Here is a 12,758-nt window from a genome sequence, read left to right as displayed (position 1 = left end):
AGCGCTAATAATGCATGGCGGTTCAACAACATTACCTCATTCGCCCAATCTACATGCAATGTGAAACGATGATCCTGCAAGAAGAGGAGCGACGTTCGGCGGTGAGGTGTGGGGTAATCTCGAGAGATATCGCTCGAGGTAGCAATGTTGGAGTCCCTCTCTTGGGGATGCATTCTCTGACCACCCTTATTACCAGTAACCCGGTTTTACCAAATCGCTAGTCCTTTTACTATAATCTGATACATTACATTACATTTTCCCCTTTCAACGTCATCATGAACGGCACCCAGGGCCCCGTCTCCAAGCTGCCCCAGCTACACCAATTCTACACGGGCCACAACGACGAGGGCAAGGCCATCGTGGCCGAGCACCAAGACTTCAAGTGGACGCGCTACGCCGACGGCGACATGGGCTTTAGCGTCGTGTACACGACGTCGCAGTCGCCGCCGGACCTGAACGGGGACAAGGACATTGCGCAGCACAAGTCGACCATGGCGGCGGGCACGCTCGGGCTGGTCAACCCCAACGGCTCGGTGCTGCGGTGCGTCGACTTTGCCCCCGGCTTCAAGTGCGACATGCACCGCACCCAGAGCCTCGACTACGGCATCATCCTCGAGGGCAGCGTGGAAATGGTCCTCGACTCGGGCGAGCGCCACCTCATGAAGAGGGGCGACGTGGCCGTCCAGCGGGCGACCCAGCACCAGTGGATCAATACGTCCGAGACCGAGTGGGCGCGCATGATGTTTGTGCTGCAGGATATCAAGCCTCTGTACGTTGGTGGCAAGGAGTTTGGTGAGGATCTGGGGGAAAAGCCAATGGTTCCTCCGTCTCGACGATCTTGAGCGTCGAATGCTTCCATTGGCACTTTGGGTGCTTTGCGTGAATGAGTAAATATGATTGGCATGGTCATACGGTCAACTCGTCACGGGCTTTTTCTGTTGAAAATTTTGGAGCATGAGTGAATCGTCAACTGCCTTTGATGGAACTTTTGCGGCATTGTCCGAGATAAAGTCATCCTAGTCTCCAAATGACAATGCGCATTTTGCTCTAAATGTTCTTTGTTTAGTCGCTTTAGCTCTTGTTGCAGTCGAAGACAATAGCTGGTGTCCTTTGATGCAGGGGATATAAGAAGTCACCACGCGGACTCTCGTGGAACATTTTCGGAACAAGACACGATCAAGAATACAAACCCAGGTAGGTTTTGGTACGCATCCATACACGACGAAAACTTAATCATAAACTCTTGCAACGTCCCCTTCCCCACAAAACATCCCCAAGATGCTCTCTAGATCCAGCTCCAATGCCTCCACAAGGTCGGTACGTGCCGGCGGAAAGTCCAAGTCGACGACGGCCTACATCTGTAAGCATGAATCTATGAATAGCCGCCTCAACTCGGTGGTATCTGGCATACCGCTGGATATGAAGACAAAAAAGTGCCCCGACTGTCAGACGGCGACGCCGGTTGGTGCAATCCGGCTCCTTGCCGTACTGTGCAAGGAAGAGGTTATGAAGGACGTGGACGCGGCCACAAGGCGTAAGCTGGCCGAATCCCTCTTTGAGCGCCTCGCCGACCGTCGACGAAGCGTGCTCAAGGACGATTGGGACGAGATCTCCATGTTGTGGGCTACTCTGTGTTACCTTTATGTGCCTATCGCGGAGCTTAAACACGTCTGCGGGACCCTCCGAAGTCGATACGGGGCCGGCATGGACAAGCTGATACTCCAGACCCTCGCCCGGGCGGCGTGTGTACAAGAAAATGTCTGGGACATTTTCGAGCCCAAAGACACACCCATGTTTTCAACGGCGAATCACATCGTTGCGGATCTCAGAAAGAAGAACGGGCAGGTTGAACGATTCTCGCAGGTAGAAGACATCTTTATCGTGGCCAAGGAGCTCGGAGGACTCTGCGATACCACCGTTGCAGTCTATAATAAGGTATCGCTCCGTCTTGATCGATGGGACAACTCGCGTAAGTAGAATAGAAATTAGTACTTTCTTATTGAATTGTAGTATTGCAGCTTGTGGTTTTCGTCCCTCTTGCTAGCATATATGAAACATGATCTCAATTGCAATAGTGATGCCCAGCCTCCTCAGTGCCTTTGCAATGTCTCGCGCCGACTCTTGCCCTCTCTGCCATCTCCTTTGGCGTGAGTAGCGGTGAGTTAGCTCTCCATCAAAGCTTGCATTGTCACTATTGCCCATGGACCTAATGCTTAAATTGTCAAGGTAGTGCTCAGGAATGAAGACATCGTCGGCCCAATGAGACTCCTTCCATTCTATCATGAATGGCTCATCGTGTATAGAAACAATGAGCTGCAGTACCTGGAGGTTCTTCATTCGCCGCAAGATAAGAGCATCCAGTTGGCGAGGAATACGAAAGTTCGGTCCACGTTCATATAGATACATCAGGGTGGGCACTTGGAGAGCCATTTTTCGCACCTTGAATAGCCAGTAATCATCCTCGGGGGGTTTGATGAAGGTATCTGGAAAAAAGGTCCGAAACCACGATTGCTCCGCCGGCGTATCGGGTATATCAAAGTAGAAGATATCCTGTTCAAAGTTCACCCAGATATGGGGAAGTGGGGGCTTGCGGACCGGCAAAGACCGCAGGTGACTGGGCCAGAACTTCTTGGATGGTTTCCTATTCAAGAACCAGAGTGTGTTAGTGATTGCTTCCTCTCGGTCGTCGGGGAGCCAGATCAAGAGCAAAATGACACAAGTAGGGGGAATAGGCAAAGTCATATCTTTATGCTCCCCCTAGAGATATGTTGATATGTAAAAGCTTCTCACCAGTCTGCAAAGATTGCTCTCTGATGTGTCAGTTCCGCCAGGACCGAAACCCTATTGAGCGGCTTCACCATCTTGAAAGGCGGCCCCTTGCGCCGTAGGTGAGTCCAGGCATCGAGACCTTCAAAGTCGGCGACAAGGTTGCCAAGCAGCGAATAGTTATTGCTGGATAGTGCTGCATACAAAACAGTATCCCCATGATAAGAAAAACAGTGTCGCATGCCAGATCTGTAGTCACTGTAGGCTGTCCATATTCCATTCTGGAGCTCGTTTGGAAGTTGAAGAAAGCAGTGGAAAGTGTTCAAAGTAGCCATATTGGTTGCTGCTCATGGTTGGGTAAGAGATGACCAAAAAGCGACTTTGAGAAAAATGCTTGTCAAGATGGAATCAAAACAATGGAGAGGGGAAGTTTGAATGGTTCGAAATTGGCCGTCTGCCCAAGGGTCTAATCATGATGCTTGGAAGGGAAGCTGCTACTAATTGAATACCTACTACTTAGTTATTACCCCTGCCAAGAGAAAGCGCATTGGTGCTGGAAATGGGTAAACATTTCAGACCTCCATGCACTTACCTGACCTACTAGGTAGTATTCATGTTGCCGACTAGGGCCTTGCCCATCACAGGTAATCGGTGTCATCGTGTTGAAAGGTAAGGTCCATCTACTCGCAGCTGCCTGAAGCTGCCTGGGTCTGGACTTTTGGTTTGAAACCTGAGAGTTGGGCGGAAGCAGTTGATTTTCACGGTCTTTCAGAAAGGTCTCAATTCCCTCCTCCTTGATTTAAATGTAATGTGTATAGTCTAGTAACTTGATGACGATTTGTTGGAACGGCTTTTGTACTGCCTTCATGTTGATATAATGAATTGACTCGCTAGGATCCTTGTATATGGGATAGAATCGACAAATCACCATTGTCGACTCAGCATACAGCATGCATGATGCTGACGCCTTATACGGCCGTTCATTCCAGATACTCCCTCTCCCACTCCCACCTTATCCAAGTACTATTCTCTGTGGGATACCACAAGTCTGCTCCCAGATGTCCTCGGGGATACGTCCGGCCGCTTTCCTATACATGACACCGTCAATGGTCTCTACCCAGAGAACATTGTAAAAGAAGTAGATCTCATCCCCCCATCCCGAAAGTTTGCGAGACTCGACATTTTTAGAGTTGAGCTTCCCCAGATCCGGTGTGGTCTTTTCATTTTCGCTTCCCACACAGGTGGTGTGAGACCTCTCTTTTTGAGAGGGCACTGCCGAGCCTATTGCATCATCAATGGACTCTTCGGATATTCTCCAAGTGCTGGCAACGGACTCGAATTGGTATTGGACATTTCCGGCATTGTAGTACCCACAGTTGTCGACGTAGACTTCATAAGTCTGGGCGGCTTCACGGCGACTAGTACTGCCCTTTGATATGGCAACGAGTTGAATCGTCTGCCCACTTTCAATGACCGCATCATCATCCATGACCCGGAGCAAACCAGACCATCTCCCTTGGTCATCCTCGAGTGTCATAACCGAGTTGCAGTCCTCGACTCTGGGCTTGTTTCTATAGATGATGGTTTGTTTTATAGGAAAGGCACAAGAGGCCAAAGAATACCTCATCCCCGAATCTGTATCATATTCAGCCACGTGTCAGCAGACAAGCATCCTCCGGACCTTGAAATGTGCCACCGTAGTGACGCAGGATAGAAAGGGTGCATCGCTTAAACTTGCGGCAGTCGGTGAGGAGGCATTGCTCGTAGGAATTGGATAGTAGTACAAGATGTCGTCTTGGACACCATGAAAATACCACTCAACCGGCTTGGACGCTGGCCCCGGAGAGTCTTCTGACATCGGAGTTTCCCCAACATGAGTCTTCCAAAGCTGAAGTATGGCGGCATCGCCTGCTTCCTCCCAAGATACGAATTCGGAACCCAACTTGCGGGACCATCCTTTCGGCAAGTCTTCAGCGTAGGGACTGCTCTGGAACAATTTACATGACTCCATCCATTGATGCTCTTTCAATAGTTCTCCAGTTTGGACATCCTTATTTGGTAGAATGTACCAGTCGACCAGCTTTGATGTTTTCCAAGACCTGTGAGGCGGGTCTGAAATGCCGTCCATGACATCTCCTACTTCATAGTCAAGGCCACTGACCATGCTCTCTGGGTCAATCAGACATTGCCACCCTACCCAGGACCAGGAAGGGAGTGGTGCTGACGGGGCAATATTTCTGCCCCTGTCCGTTGCGAGTCTCCTCTTTGCTTTCCAGAGCGGCTGCCACAGAAGAGCGGCATCAAGAAAGAGGACCGGCAATCCACATATAAATCGGCTCGAAGATGCTTCTGCAACGCATCTCAGCACTCCAGAGAAGGCGGGCAGCGCATCCTGGGGGTATGTGAGATTCCGGTGATTGTAGCGGCATATCAGCTCCATATAGAGCCTGAAATTGGGAACCGAGGTTGACTTGAGCGACTGGGACAGTTCCTTGTGCTTTTGCGCCTCTATATATTTCTCATTCGCAATACCGAAAGTGTCGTATTTCATACTATTGCAGTCAAATTCTGGCCCAGGCTTGGGATTGCTCGTGTCGCCGCTACCGTTTTCAAGCTCTGCTAAACTAGGCCACCACACGGAACATTCACAGTCCCAGAAGACTATTTCGTCAATAAAGTTGATAGATCGTTTGGAAAGCAGCTGCTCCTGGAATGTCCACCCACGAGTGGCCCAGTGTGATGCGAGGAGCGAGCTATAGAGACGTTGCGCATTTGCGGTAAACCAAAGGGCACCCCTGCGCCATAGGAGGGCACGACGAGCTTTCGCAGCTACATTATCGCCAGGCTTTCGATCGAATAGTCCTCCTCCTGTTGTGGCTGCAACAATGGTGAAATAAGCTCCATAGTATATCTCGCTCATCGCCTTGACCCTGTCTCCAGTCGTTTCTGTGTGCTGGACAATGCACAGGCAATCGACCCAGAGATACCGTACGCCGGATTGCAGGACCAGGACAATCGAATCTTGCACTGCCGCCGGAAGGCTCTTTTTTACGTCAGCGGAGAGGAAGCCCGGCCTTTGGAACTCCTCAATATTGTCGTGGCAGAGCATCAGCCTTTCTGAAGTTACTCGGCTGCCCTCTGGCGAGGGTGACTCCCACACGTAGCTCAGGGCTGCGTATTGCTTGATCGAGGAGCCTGGAACGATGCAGCCTTGGTTGGTATCAATCACCCAGTCTGGCACTTGCCATGATGGCCGATCTGCTATCGATACAGCCTTGCACCTGTCGTCATGGTGTCTGTCGCATTGCTCAAGCCATTTTCTCAGGAGTAAAATGTGTTTTCCCGTCGAATAATCATCTATTGCCATGTCCATCTTGCTCATGGGTTAATTTAGCGACCAGAGCAAGCGTATCCTTGGCAACGAGCCGACAGTGTCAGCATGAACGTTGATGCAGAAACAAATAAGCAAAGGAGGTTTCTATTCGTCGAGGAAGAATTGCAATGCCTGCTTCTTCTAATCAGGCGATAATTGGCGAGCCAGTCAGCGGGTCATCTTGTGTAGGTAGGTACCTAAGCCAAGTGCACACTGCAGGGTCGACTTCAAAGTTTAGCATGTAAACCGTGCTGAGTATGTGCCATTTGTACCTAGGTACTAGGCATGTATCGTATAATGTAGTTTGGTCATGGTAATTGGGTCGTCAACTAGGTACTGTTCTCAGTCACATATTCTTGCTTTGTAGATTTTACAATCTCGTAATCGACTTATGGTTTGTGTGAATCTCCGATCAGATAGAACCAGGCTCTAAATGGTATAATTCAGGTCCAGAGGCGGCTTTTAGGTGAACGAGACGTTCACTGGGGACCAGCTAAGATAGTGGGTCTCTGGCTACTCCGAGGAGCCTCGGTAAAGCATCCACAGCTCTGGTCAGGCATGCTTCAAGATGGATTAATAATAAATCACCATATTCCCAGTGTCTGACTACCTAGGTACGCTTCATGTTTTACAATCGAAAAAAACCATCGTGTTCTATTCTACTACTAGAGACGCACAGTACTACGGAAACCAGAAGTGAGCAAAGGTCGCTATTGAGTAAAAATGGTTGCCTCCTTAGCAGAGCAGCTAAGCATCGACGAAATCGGACCCGGTGAATATGCATCGCGCATCCCTCCTGAACGCATGGGCAACGCGCTGCCTATCGCCTATGGAGGCTGTACTTTGGGAATAGCCGTCCACGCTGCATGCAAGACGGTTCCCCCGACACATAGGCTTTACTCGCTTGTCGGACATTTTCTGGGACCGGCATCAACCACGGAGAAGCTCTACTGTACGGTGCACTCGTCACGGAATACAAAGACCTTTGCCACACGACGGGTTGAGGTCAGCCAAATCCGGCCCGATGGAAAGAAGCGCGTGTGTCTTGAGCTTCTGGCCGACTTCCAAATAGAAGAGCCGGCAATGCTCACGTACTCGACCCCGCCAGTATTACAGTACTCTGGACCGGAAAAGAGTCGATCCTTTGGGGAGTTGGCGCGAGAGGCCGTCGCTTCAGGCCAAATGGACGAAAAGGATGCCGCCAAAGTCATCGAGTCGTTTGCTTTGGGTGATTCTTTCTTTGACACAAGGCTTTGTCCAGAGGGTGTCTCGGGGCAGAACGTTGGGGGCGCCAATAAGCAAAAACAAACGACACAAGAACACCTCCCCATTACCGACAAGACGTCTGGAGACTGGAGCAGGACACGTGCGCCGCTAGAGTCACGAGATGAGAGGGCAGCTGCGGTCGCCTTCCTGCTTGATGGTGGCCTCGCTTTCCTACCGTTGGGACACAGCCATAAGTGGCTCGACGACTCGGCGGCCTGTAGTTCATTGGACTTTGCTTTGCGCCTCTTTTCATCCGACATAGATTTGAGTTCCTGGCATCTGAGAGAACGGAGAACTACAGCAGGAGGTCTAGGCAGGACATATACAGAGGCTAGGCTCTGGGACGAGAAGGGCCACCTTGTCGCGTCCATGACACAGCAGTCCATCATGCGACCATGGCCAGAGAACAAGACGAAAGGGAAGCTATAGACTACAACCGCATTCAATACCCGGGCATAGTACAAGATCGAATAGAGACGATGACATTCCCTTTTCTCGTGACCTGGATTCTACAGGCATGCAGCCTGAGTAGTCCATGATGACCTTTCATCTTGAAGTTTTTCAACGATGATCATACTTGGAGTCATTCTGATAAAGCCACGTGCTCGTAATGCTGGCCGTGATATCTGATCGACTATGAACCTCCAAGCTTGCTTACAGACTGGGCTGTGCGTATGACTGGTGTCGTAATCCAATCTCCTAAATTTGCACTGCTTTGACCGCTAGTCAAAAACAATGAGCTGTATCGCCGAAGGTCGCTCGGAGTAGATAGCACCATGATTACTGGCTGGTGCTATTTCGTAATGATGAGTGTCGATCTAACTTGTGCCAGCTGCAAGATCTTTGCTCTTGGGTAGCACGACCCAACGCCATGGCCAGGGGTCTTGCGAAGAGGCCTCAAGGGAGTCCTCAAGCTGCACTTGACTATTTTCTTTGAGATTCCTCAATGGGGCAAGCGATCACCGCTGCTGCTTTCCCTGCCGTGATCTTCCAAGAAGAATTCAAATGAACGCAGCGGACAAGGTCCAAAGCTGCTGTGCCCTCGATATAAATGCCTAAACGCTGTTCATAGGGTCGGAATTCAGTCTGTCGGCTTCCTCGGATCATAGACCTCGTATCCTTCATCTTCGGTGTCGCTTTCGTCCTGGAGGCTAACGATCCTCTTCTCCTTGATTCCGTCTTTCGCAACCGCATCACTAACGCTCTTTTCGTCTTCGCCACCAGAGGGAGCAAAAGCACTCTTGAAGCCACTCTTTTTAAAGCCGCCTTTCTTGAAGCCTCCGCCCGCTCCAGACGCGCTGCCACTGCCGCCTTCACCCAGCTTGATGCTTATGAGACCGTCGGATTTTTGCTCTGCCTTTCTTGCTCTCGCGGCGGCCGTGGGGTCCTTGACCATTTGCTTCATGTCCCTCATGCGCTGCCGATGCGAGTGATCGTAGGATGAGAGGTGTGCTTCATAGTCGTTCATGCGGCTGTAGCCTTTGGAGCACAGTTCGCAGTAGAACGACTGCCTAGCTGCGCGGGCTGAGGCCGTCTGCGCACTCGGGAGAGTCTGATGTCGTGGCGGCATTGTGGATGTCGCGTTTAGCTGCAAATAATACAATCAGTCAAAAGGAACGATGACAGTCGAATAGCACGGTATCAACCACGTGGTTGGTAGCTTTGCGCGCGTGTAAATGAGTTGTATGCTGGTTGGTGTGTGTGGTGCTGAAGACGAGGTTTCCTGACTGCGATGTCGCTAAGATCGGCTTGCAGCGGAGTTGGCGCTGGATGGCAGCTCTGAAATTGGCGAGTTGCCATTGGATCCAAGTCGAAACAGCGCTAACAAGATCCCTGCAGATCGCCGCTCAGGGCCATTACGTAGGTGATTTCCAGCGCGCTGACCGCTGGAGGTACCAAGCAGAGGCGCTCGCGACAGCTTCAATTTTCGGTTTGTTTGTCGTACATCATCACCAGCTCAAGCATTGCTTGTGCAACCACCAGGACAAGATGGAGTCGCGAACTCCGGCCTTAACACATAAAGCTTCCCAGGAGACTATGATATCACTCCTGCAGCTAGATCCCCAACCCATTGCAGAGAGCCCATCTCAGGAAAAACCACTGCCGCCTCTGCCCGAGGAAAACTTGGACGAGTCTACAGGCTCGCTCAACTCACAGTCCACTTTTGGATCGTCAAGCCTACACTCTTCGGCTCTGGGTCTGAGCGGTAGCAATCATGGGGCAGTATACTACTGTTCGTTTACCTCATGTTTTAAACACTATCTCTATCAAAAACTAACCAGCTTGTAGTAACGAGAATCCAGCGCTACTCTTTCTACACATTCACCGCCTTCGCTGGGCTACACATGGTGAACACATCCTTGATACCCCTGATCTACCAAAATGTACCGTACTCGGAGCCATTCCTCCTCATGGCCCGCGAAATCTATCAGACAAGCGTTTCCGAACCTCTCCTCGTCGGCCTCCCGATCGCAGCACACGTGCTAGCCGGCCTCTCTCTGCGCCTCGTCCGACGGTCACAAAACCTCAAGAGATATGGCGGTGCGACGCCCGGCATGTATGCCTTGCACCGATCCAAGACATCATCAACCAGTTCTTCCGACAGGTCAAAGAATGGTCTCCGGATCTGGCCGCAACTGTCCAACGTGTCGATATCTGGTTATATTCTCCTCCCGCCTCTGTTGGCGCACATTTTTATGAACAGAGTCCTGCCTCTGATGGTGGAAGGTGACAGCTCAAATATTGGTCTGGAGTATGTGGCACACGGATTTGCGAGGCATGGCATCCAGCCATGGATCGCTTACACACTTCTCCTGGCAGTCGGCGTAGGTCACATGGCCTGGGGGTGGGCGAAGTGGTTGGGTGTCGCTCCTCCGGTGGGCTGGAGGAGGACTACAGTTGACAAGAAGCTTCGAAAGAGGAGGAGCCGGGCCTGGTGGTCCATCAATAGTATTGCGGCGCTGGTGGGAGTCGCCTGGGCTGCTGGTGGACTCGGAATCGTCGCCAGAGCCGGAGCTGCAGATGGGTGGCTAGGAAAGGTTTATGACGGGATTTATGCTCGGACTGGGCAATGAATGAATGTCTTAAGACTCTACGATGTATCATGAATATGTAGAAATGGGAAATAGCGTCATAGAACTGTATAACAGCATAAACAAATCCCATCTTACAGTATATTCTTATTCTATATTTTGACATCGAAATTCCTATGGGACACTAGGCTGTGTACACCAATGTAGCAGACAGTATGCATAGCGACGCAGGCGGTCTTGGAATTGTAATACTGGCCCTGCCTCAATATGAAATATCTCCATGGAGCTCGATTGAGTTGGTTCATCAAGGCGGCGGCCACTGCAGGGTCATAACTTACTTCAACACATGAGATTGGCGAAAACGTCAGTCGGTCATATACTTGCTCTCACCACAATCCAAAAAGTTATAATAGCAGAGTATGCGGTCAAGTACTTGTGGGTAAGGTGTACTGGGGAGGAATGAAAGTGGACCCTGAGTTCTGTAGTATAGTGGTTGTCAACAGAGATGCTTCAAAAGAAATAGAGAAGGCTCATAGCAATACTTTTCCAGGAAACATGGCAAATGCAGACGCTCTCTCGATTCAGTATCTTTTTGTCAATGATGGAGACTGAATAATCTTGCAAGTCAAGTCGTTGCTATCAAGCCGGGAACAGTATGATGACCAGAGTCTATGGCCTCAATGACGATGTTTCTGCAGCCGCCGTCAGCTGCCAGTACAAAATCACAGAACATGGTCTATTGCGATACCGGGCAATTCTCTGTCGAGTATACACATTTTTACATATGGTCAACGCGACATAATAAGCCCAGCGCGATACAGCTGAGCATATTGCAGAGTCTTCAGAGAAGAGATTTGCAAAATGGCTAAAATCTTGCCGCAGGATTTGTTGGAGCTGCAGCTCAGCCAAATTGACCTTCTTCTGGCCATGTACCCGGAGGACGCGCAATTGGACTCGAACTCTGATGCTTCTCGAACGAGTCTTATTGAATGGATTGAAGGCGCATCAGAAATGCCTACGCGTGTTTCATCAACACTATCAATATCGCTCAATCTTGATCTATCCAGCGAGATAGACGAGCCCGTGGGGTCGCGATCGATAGTTTTGGAACTCATCGTGCCAATCAAATATGAAGAGACGGAGCCACCTGCTGAGCCTTCCCCTGTGCGTATTAGGATCATACAACCGGGATGGATGAGCAAGGCCGAGGTGACAAACGTCCAGACCGACATACCAGATGAGGACCTCCTGGGCGGCATCGAATACGTACGGGAGGCTTGTGTCCAACACATCAAATCCAATCGCGACGCTGCTGCCATGACAGTGAATACAGAATCAACAAGTGAGCCTCTAGTCCGAGTATGGTTCTACTTTCCGTCCATCAGCACGCGCTCCAAGAGAGATGATCTCATCAATCATGGACCCTCATACGGACTAAGCGGGTTTCTACTGGCGGGCAAGCCGGGCATCCTGTGTCTAGAGGGCGGCTCCAAGAGCATCGACGACTACATGAAGTTCATCAAGACCGACAGCTGGGGCGACATTCCCGCGCACCACAAAAAGGTCAGCGAGCGCCACCGGGAGACGGGCCAGCTCCAGCGCGTTTTTGACGGCATGCAAGAGATCACAGACCTGCTTGGCGAGCGCAGGGGCGAGAGGGCCAACCGCAATGACATGAAGGCTGTGGAAGCGTGGCTTGAGCAAAGGGGCCTCGGTGATGCTTTCAAGAAGGTGTTGATGTGATCACCATACCCAGGTACAGACCTTGCAGAATTTCGGGATGCGAAGTACCGTTCTAAAGCTCATCACAACAATGTTCTTCACCTGGCCCCAGTCCTGGCGAGTTCGTTTGGAAAAGCCATCGCGAAGCTTCAAATGCTGTACACCCCAACAGCTAGGCGTGATAGAGCAACCCACCAGTCAGGGTCTCTTTTGCGTGGTACGGACTCGTCCACGATTTTCTCGTCGAATAAGAGGGCCTGGGAGCCAACAACTCACAAGCATGTGCAACCAGCGGTCGATTGCATACTGCATATTGTTGGGATGTACGAGCTACGGCCGCATCAAATCTCTTATCGCACGAGAGATGGCTGCTGGGAAAATCCTTTTGCTGTTTCCACAGTAGAATGAATCATAAATCCGAATCTTCACAATCGGCATGGAAACAGCAGTGAAGACCAATGTCTCGTTGGCATGTTCAGGTCACTGTTTGCACATTGGGTGTCCGCTGGCTGGTTGTAAACCGGATCGGCACAAGTCTCCCAGAAAGACGTGTATATAGTGGCGCCATTCCGAATGCGGCTTTACTGTCTTGAATCCAA

The 12,758-nt window shown here is 50.7% G+C and overlaps 9 protein-coding genes across 9 annotated transcripts; 5 read left to right on the top strand and 4 right to left on the bottom strand.

The window, feature by feature from the left end:
• Nucleotides 1-275: 275 nt before the first annotated feature.
• On the top strand, nucleotides 276-842 carry PFICI_07044 (uncharacterized protein; the record flags this gene model as incomplete). The annotated part of the gene is made up of 1 exon (XM_007835625.1): nucleotides 276-842. The coding sequence occupies one exon, from the start codon at nucleotides 276-278 to the stop codon at nucleotides 840-842; it is 567 nt and encodes a 188-aa protein (XP_007833816.1).
• A 436-nt stretch (nucleotides 843-1,278) lies between these two features.
• On the top strand, nucleotides 1,279-1,977 carry PFICI_07043 (uncharacterized protein; the record flags this gene model as incomplete). Its single annotated transcript, XM_007835624.1, has 1 exon — nucleotides 1,279-1,977. The coding sequence occupies one exon, from the start codon at nucleotides 1,279-1,281 to the stop codon at nucleotides 1,975-1,977; it is 699 nt and encodes a 232-aa protein (XP_007833815.1).
• A 63-nt stretch (nucleotides 1,978-2,040) lies between these two features.
• PFICI_07042 (uncharacterized protein) lies at nucleotides 2,041-3,101 on the bottom strand (the record flags this gene model as incomplete). Its single annotated transcript, XM_007835623.1, has 2 exons — nucleotides 2,041-2,641; nucleotides 2,791-3,101. The coding sequence occupies 2 exons, from the start codon at nucleotides 3,099-3,101 to the stop codon at nucleotides 2,041-2,043; spliced, it is 912 nt and encodes a 303-aa protein (XP_007833814.1).
• A 677-nt stretch (nucleotides 3,102-3,778) lies between these two features.
• PFICI_07041 (uncharacterized protein) lies at nucleotides 3,779-4,303 on the bottom strand (the record flags this gene model as incomplete). Its single annotated transcript, XM_007835622.1, has 1 exon — nucleotides 3,779-4,303. One exon carries the CDS (start codon nucleotides 4,301-4,303, stop codon nucleotides 3,779-3,781), a length of 525 nt encoding a protein of 174 aa, XP_007833813.1.
• A 120-nt stretch (nucleotides 4,304-4,423) lies between these two features.
• Nucleotides 4,424-6,139, bottom strand: PFICI_07040 (uncharacterized protein; the record flags this gene model as incomplete). Its single annotated transcript, XM_007835621.1, has 1 exon — nucleotides 4,424-6,139. One exon carries the CDS (start codon nucleotides 6,137-6,139, stop codon nucleotides 4,424-4,426), a length of 1,716 nt encoding a protein of 571 aa, XP_007833812.1.
• Nucleotides 6,140-6,862: 723 nt separating this feature from the next.
• Nucleotides 6,863-7,834, top strand: PFICI_07039 (uncharacterized protein; the record flags this gene model as incomplete). Its single annotated transcript, XM_007835620.1, has 1 exon — nucleotides 6,863-7,834. The coding sequence occupies one exon, from the start codon at nucleotides 6,863-6,865 to the stop codon at nucleotides 7,832-7,834; it is 972 nt and encodes a 323-aa protein (XP_007833811.1).
• A 652-nt stretch (nucleotides 7,835-8,486) lies between these two features.
• PFICI_07038 (uncharacterized protein) lies at nucleotides 8,487-8,975 on the bottom strand (the record flags this gene model as incomplete). Its single annotated transcript, XM_007835619.1, has 1 exon — nucleotides 8,487-8,975. The coding sequence occupies one exon, from the start codon at nucleotides 8,973-8,975 to the stop codon at nucleotides 8,487-8,489; it is 489 nt and encodes a 162-aa protein (XP_007833810.1).
• Nucleotides 8,976-9,394: 419 nt separating this feature from the next.
• Nucleotides 9,395-10,479, top strand: PFICI_07037 (uncharacterized protein; the record flags this gene model as incomplete). Its single annotated transcript, XM_007835618.1, has 2 exons — nucleotides 9,395-9,638; nucleotides 9,695-10,479. 2 exons carry the CDS (start codon nucleotides 9,395-9,397, stop codon nucleotides 10,477-10,479), a joined length of 1,029 nt encoding a protein of 342 aa, XP_007833809.1.
• Nucleotides 10,480-11,298: 819 nt separating this feature from the next.
• On the top strand, nucleotides 11,299-12,180 carry PFICI_07036 (uncharacterized protein; the record flags this gene model as incomplete). The annotated part of the gene is made up of 1 exon (XM_007835617.1): nucleotides 11,299-12,180. The coding sequence occupies one exon, from the start codon at nucleotides 11,299-11,301 to the stop codon at nucleotides 12,178-12,180; it is 882 nt and encodes a 293-aa protein (XP_007833808.1).
• Between the last annotated feature and the right edge of the window lie 578 nt (nucleotides 12,181-12,758).

The sequence above is a fragment of the Pestalotiopsis fici genome, assembly GCF_000516985.1.
Source record: "Pestalotiopsis fici W106-1 unplaced genomic scaffold PFICI_Scf_4, whole genome shotgun sequence".
In the NCBI taxonomy this organism is placed as follows: Eukaryota; Fungi; Ascomycota; class Sordariomycetes; order Amphisphaeriales; family Sporocadaceae; genus Pestalotiopsis; species Pestalotiopsis fici.
The sequence above is the reverse complement of the archived record's forward strand: the minus strand, read 5'-3'. Positions and strand labels throughout refer to the sequence as shown.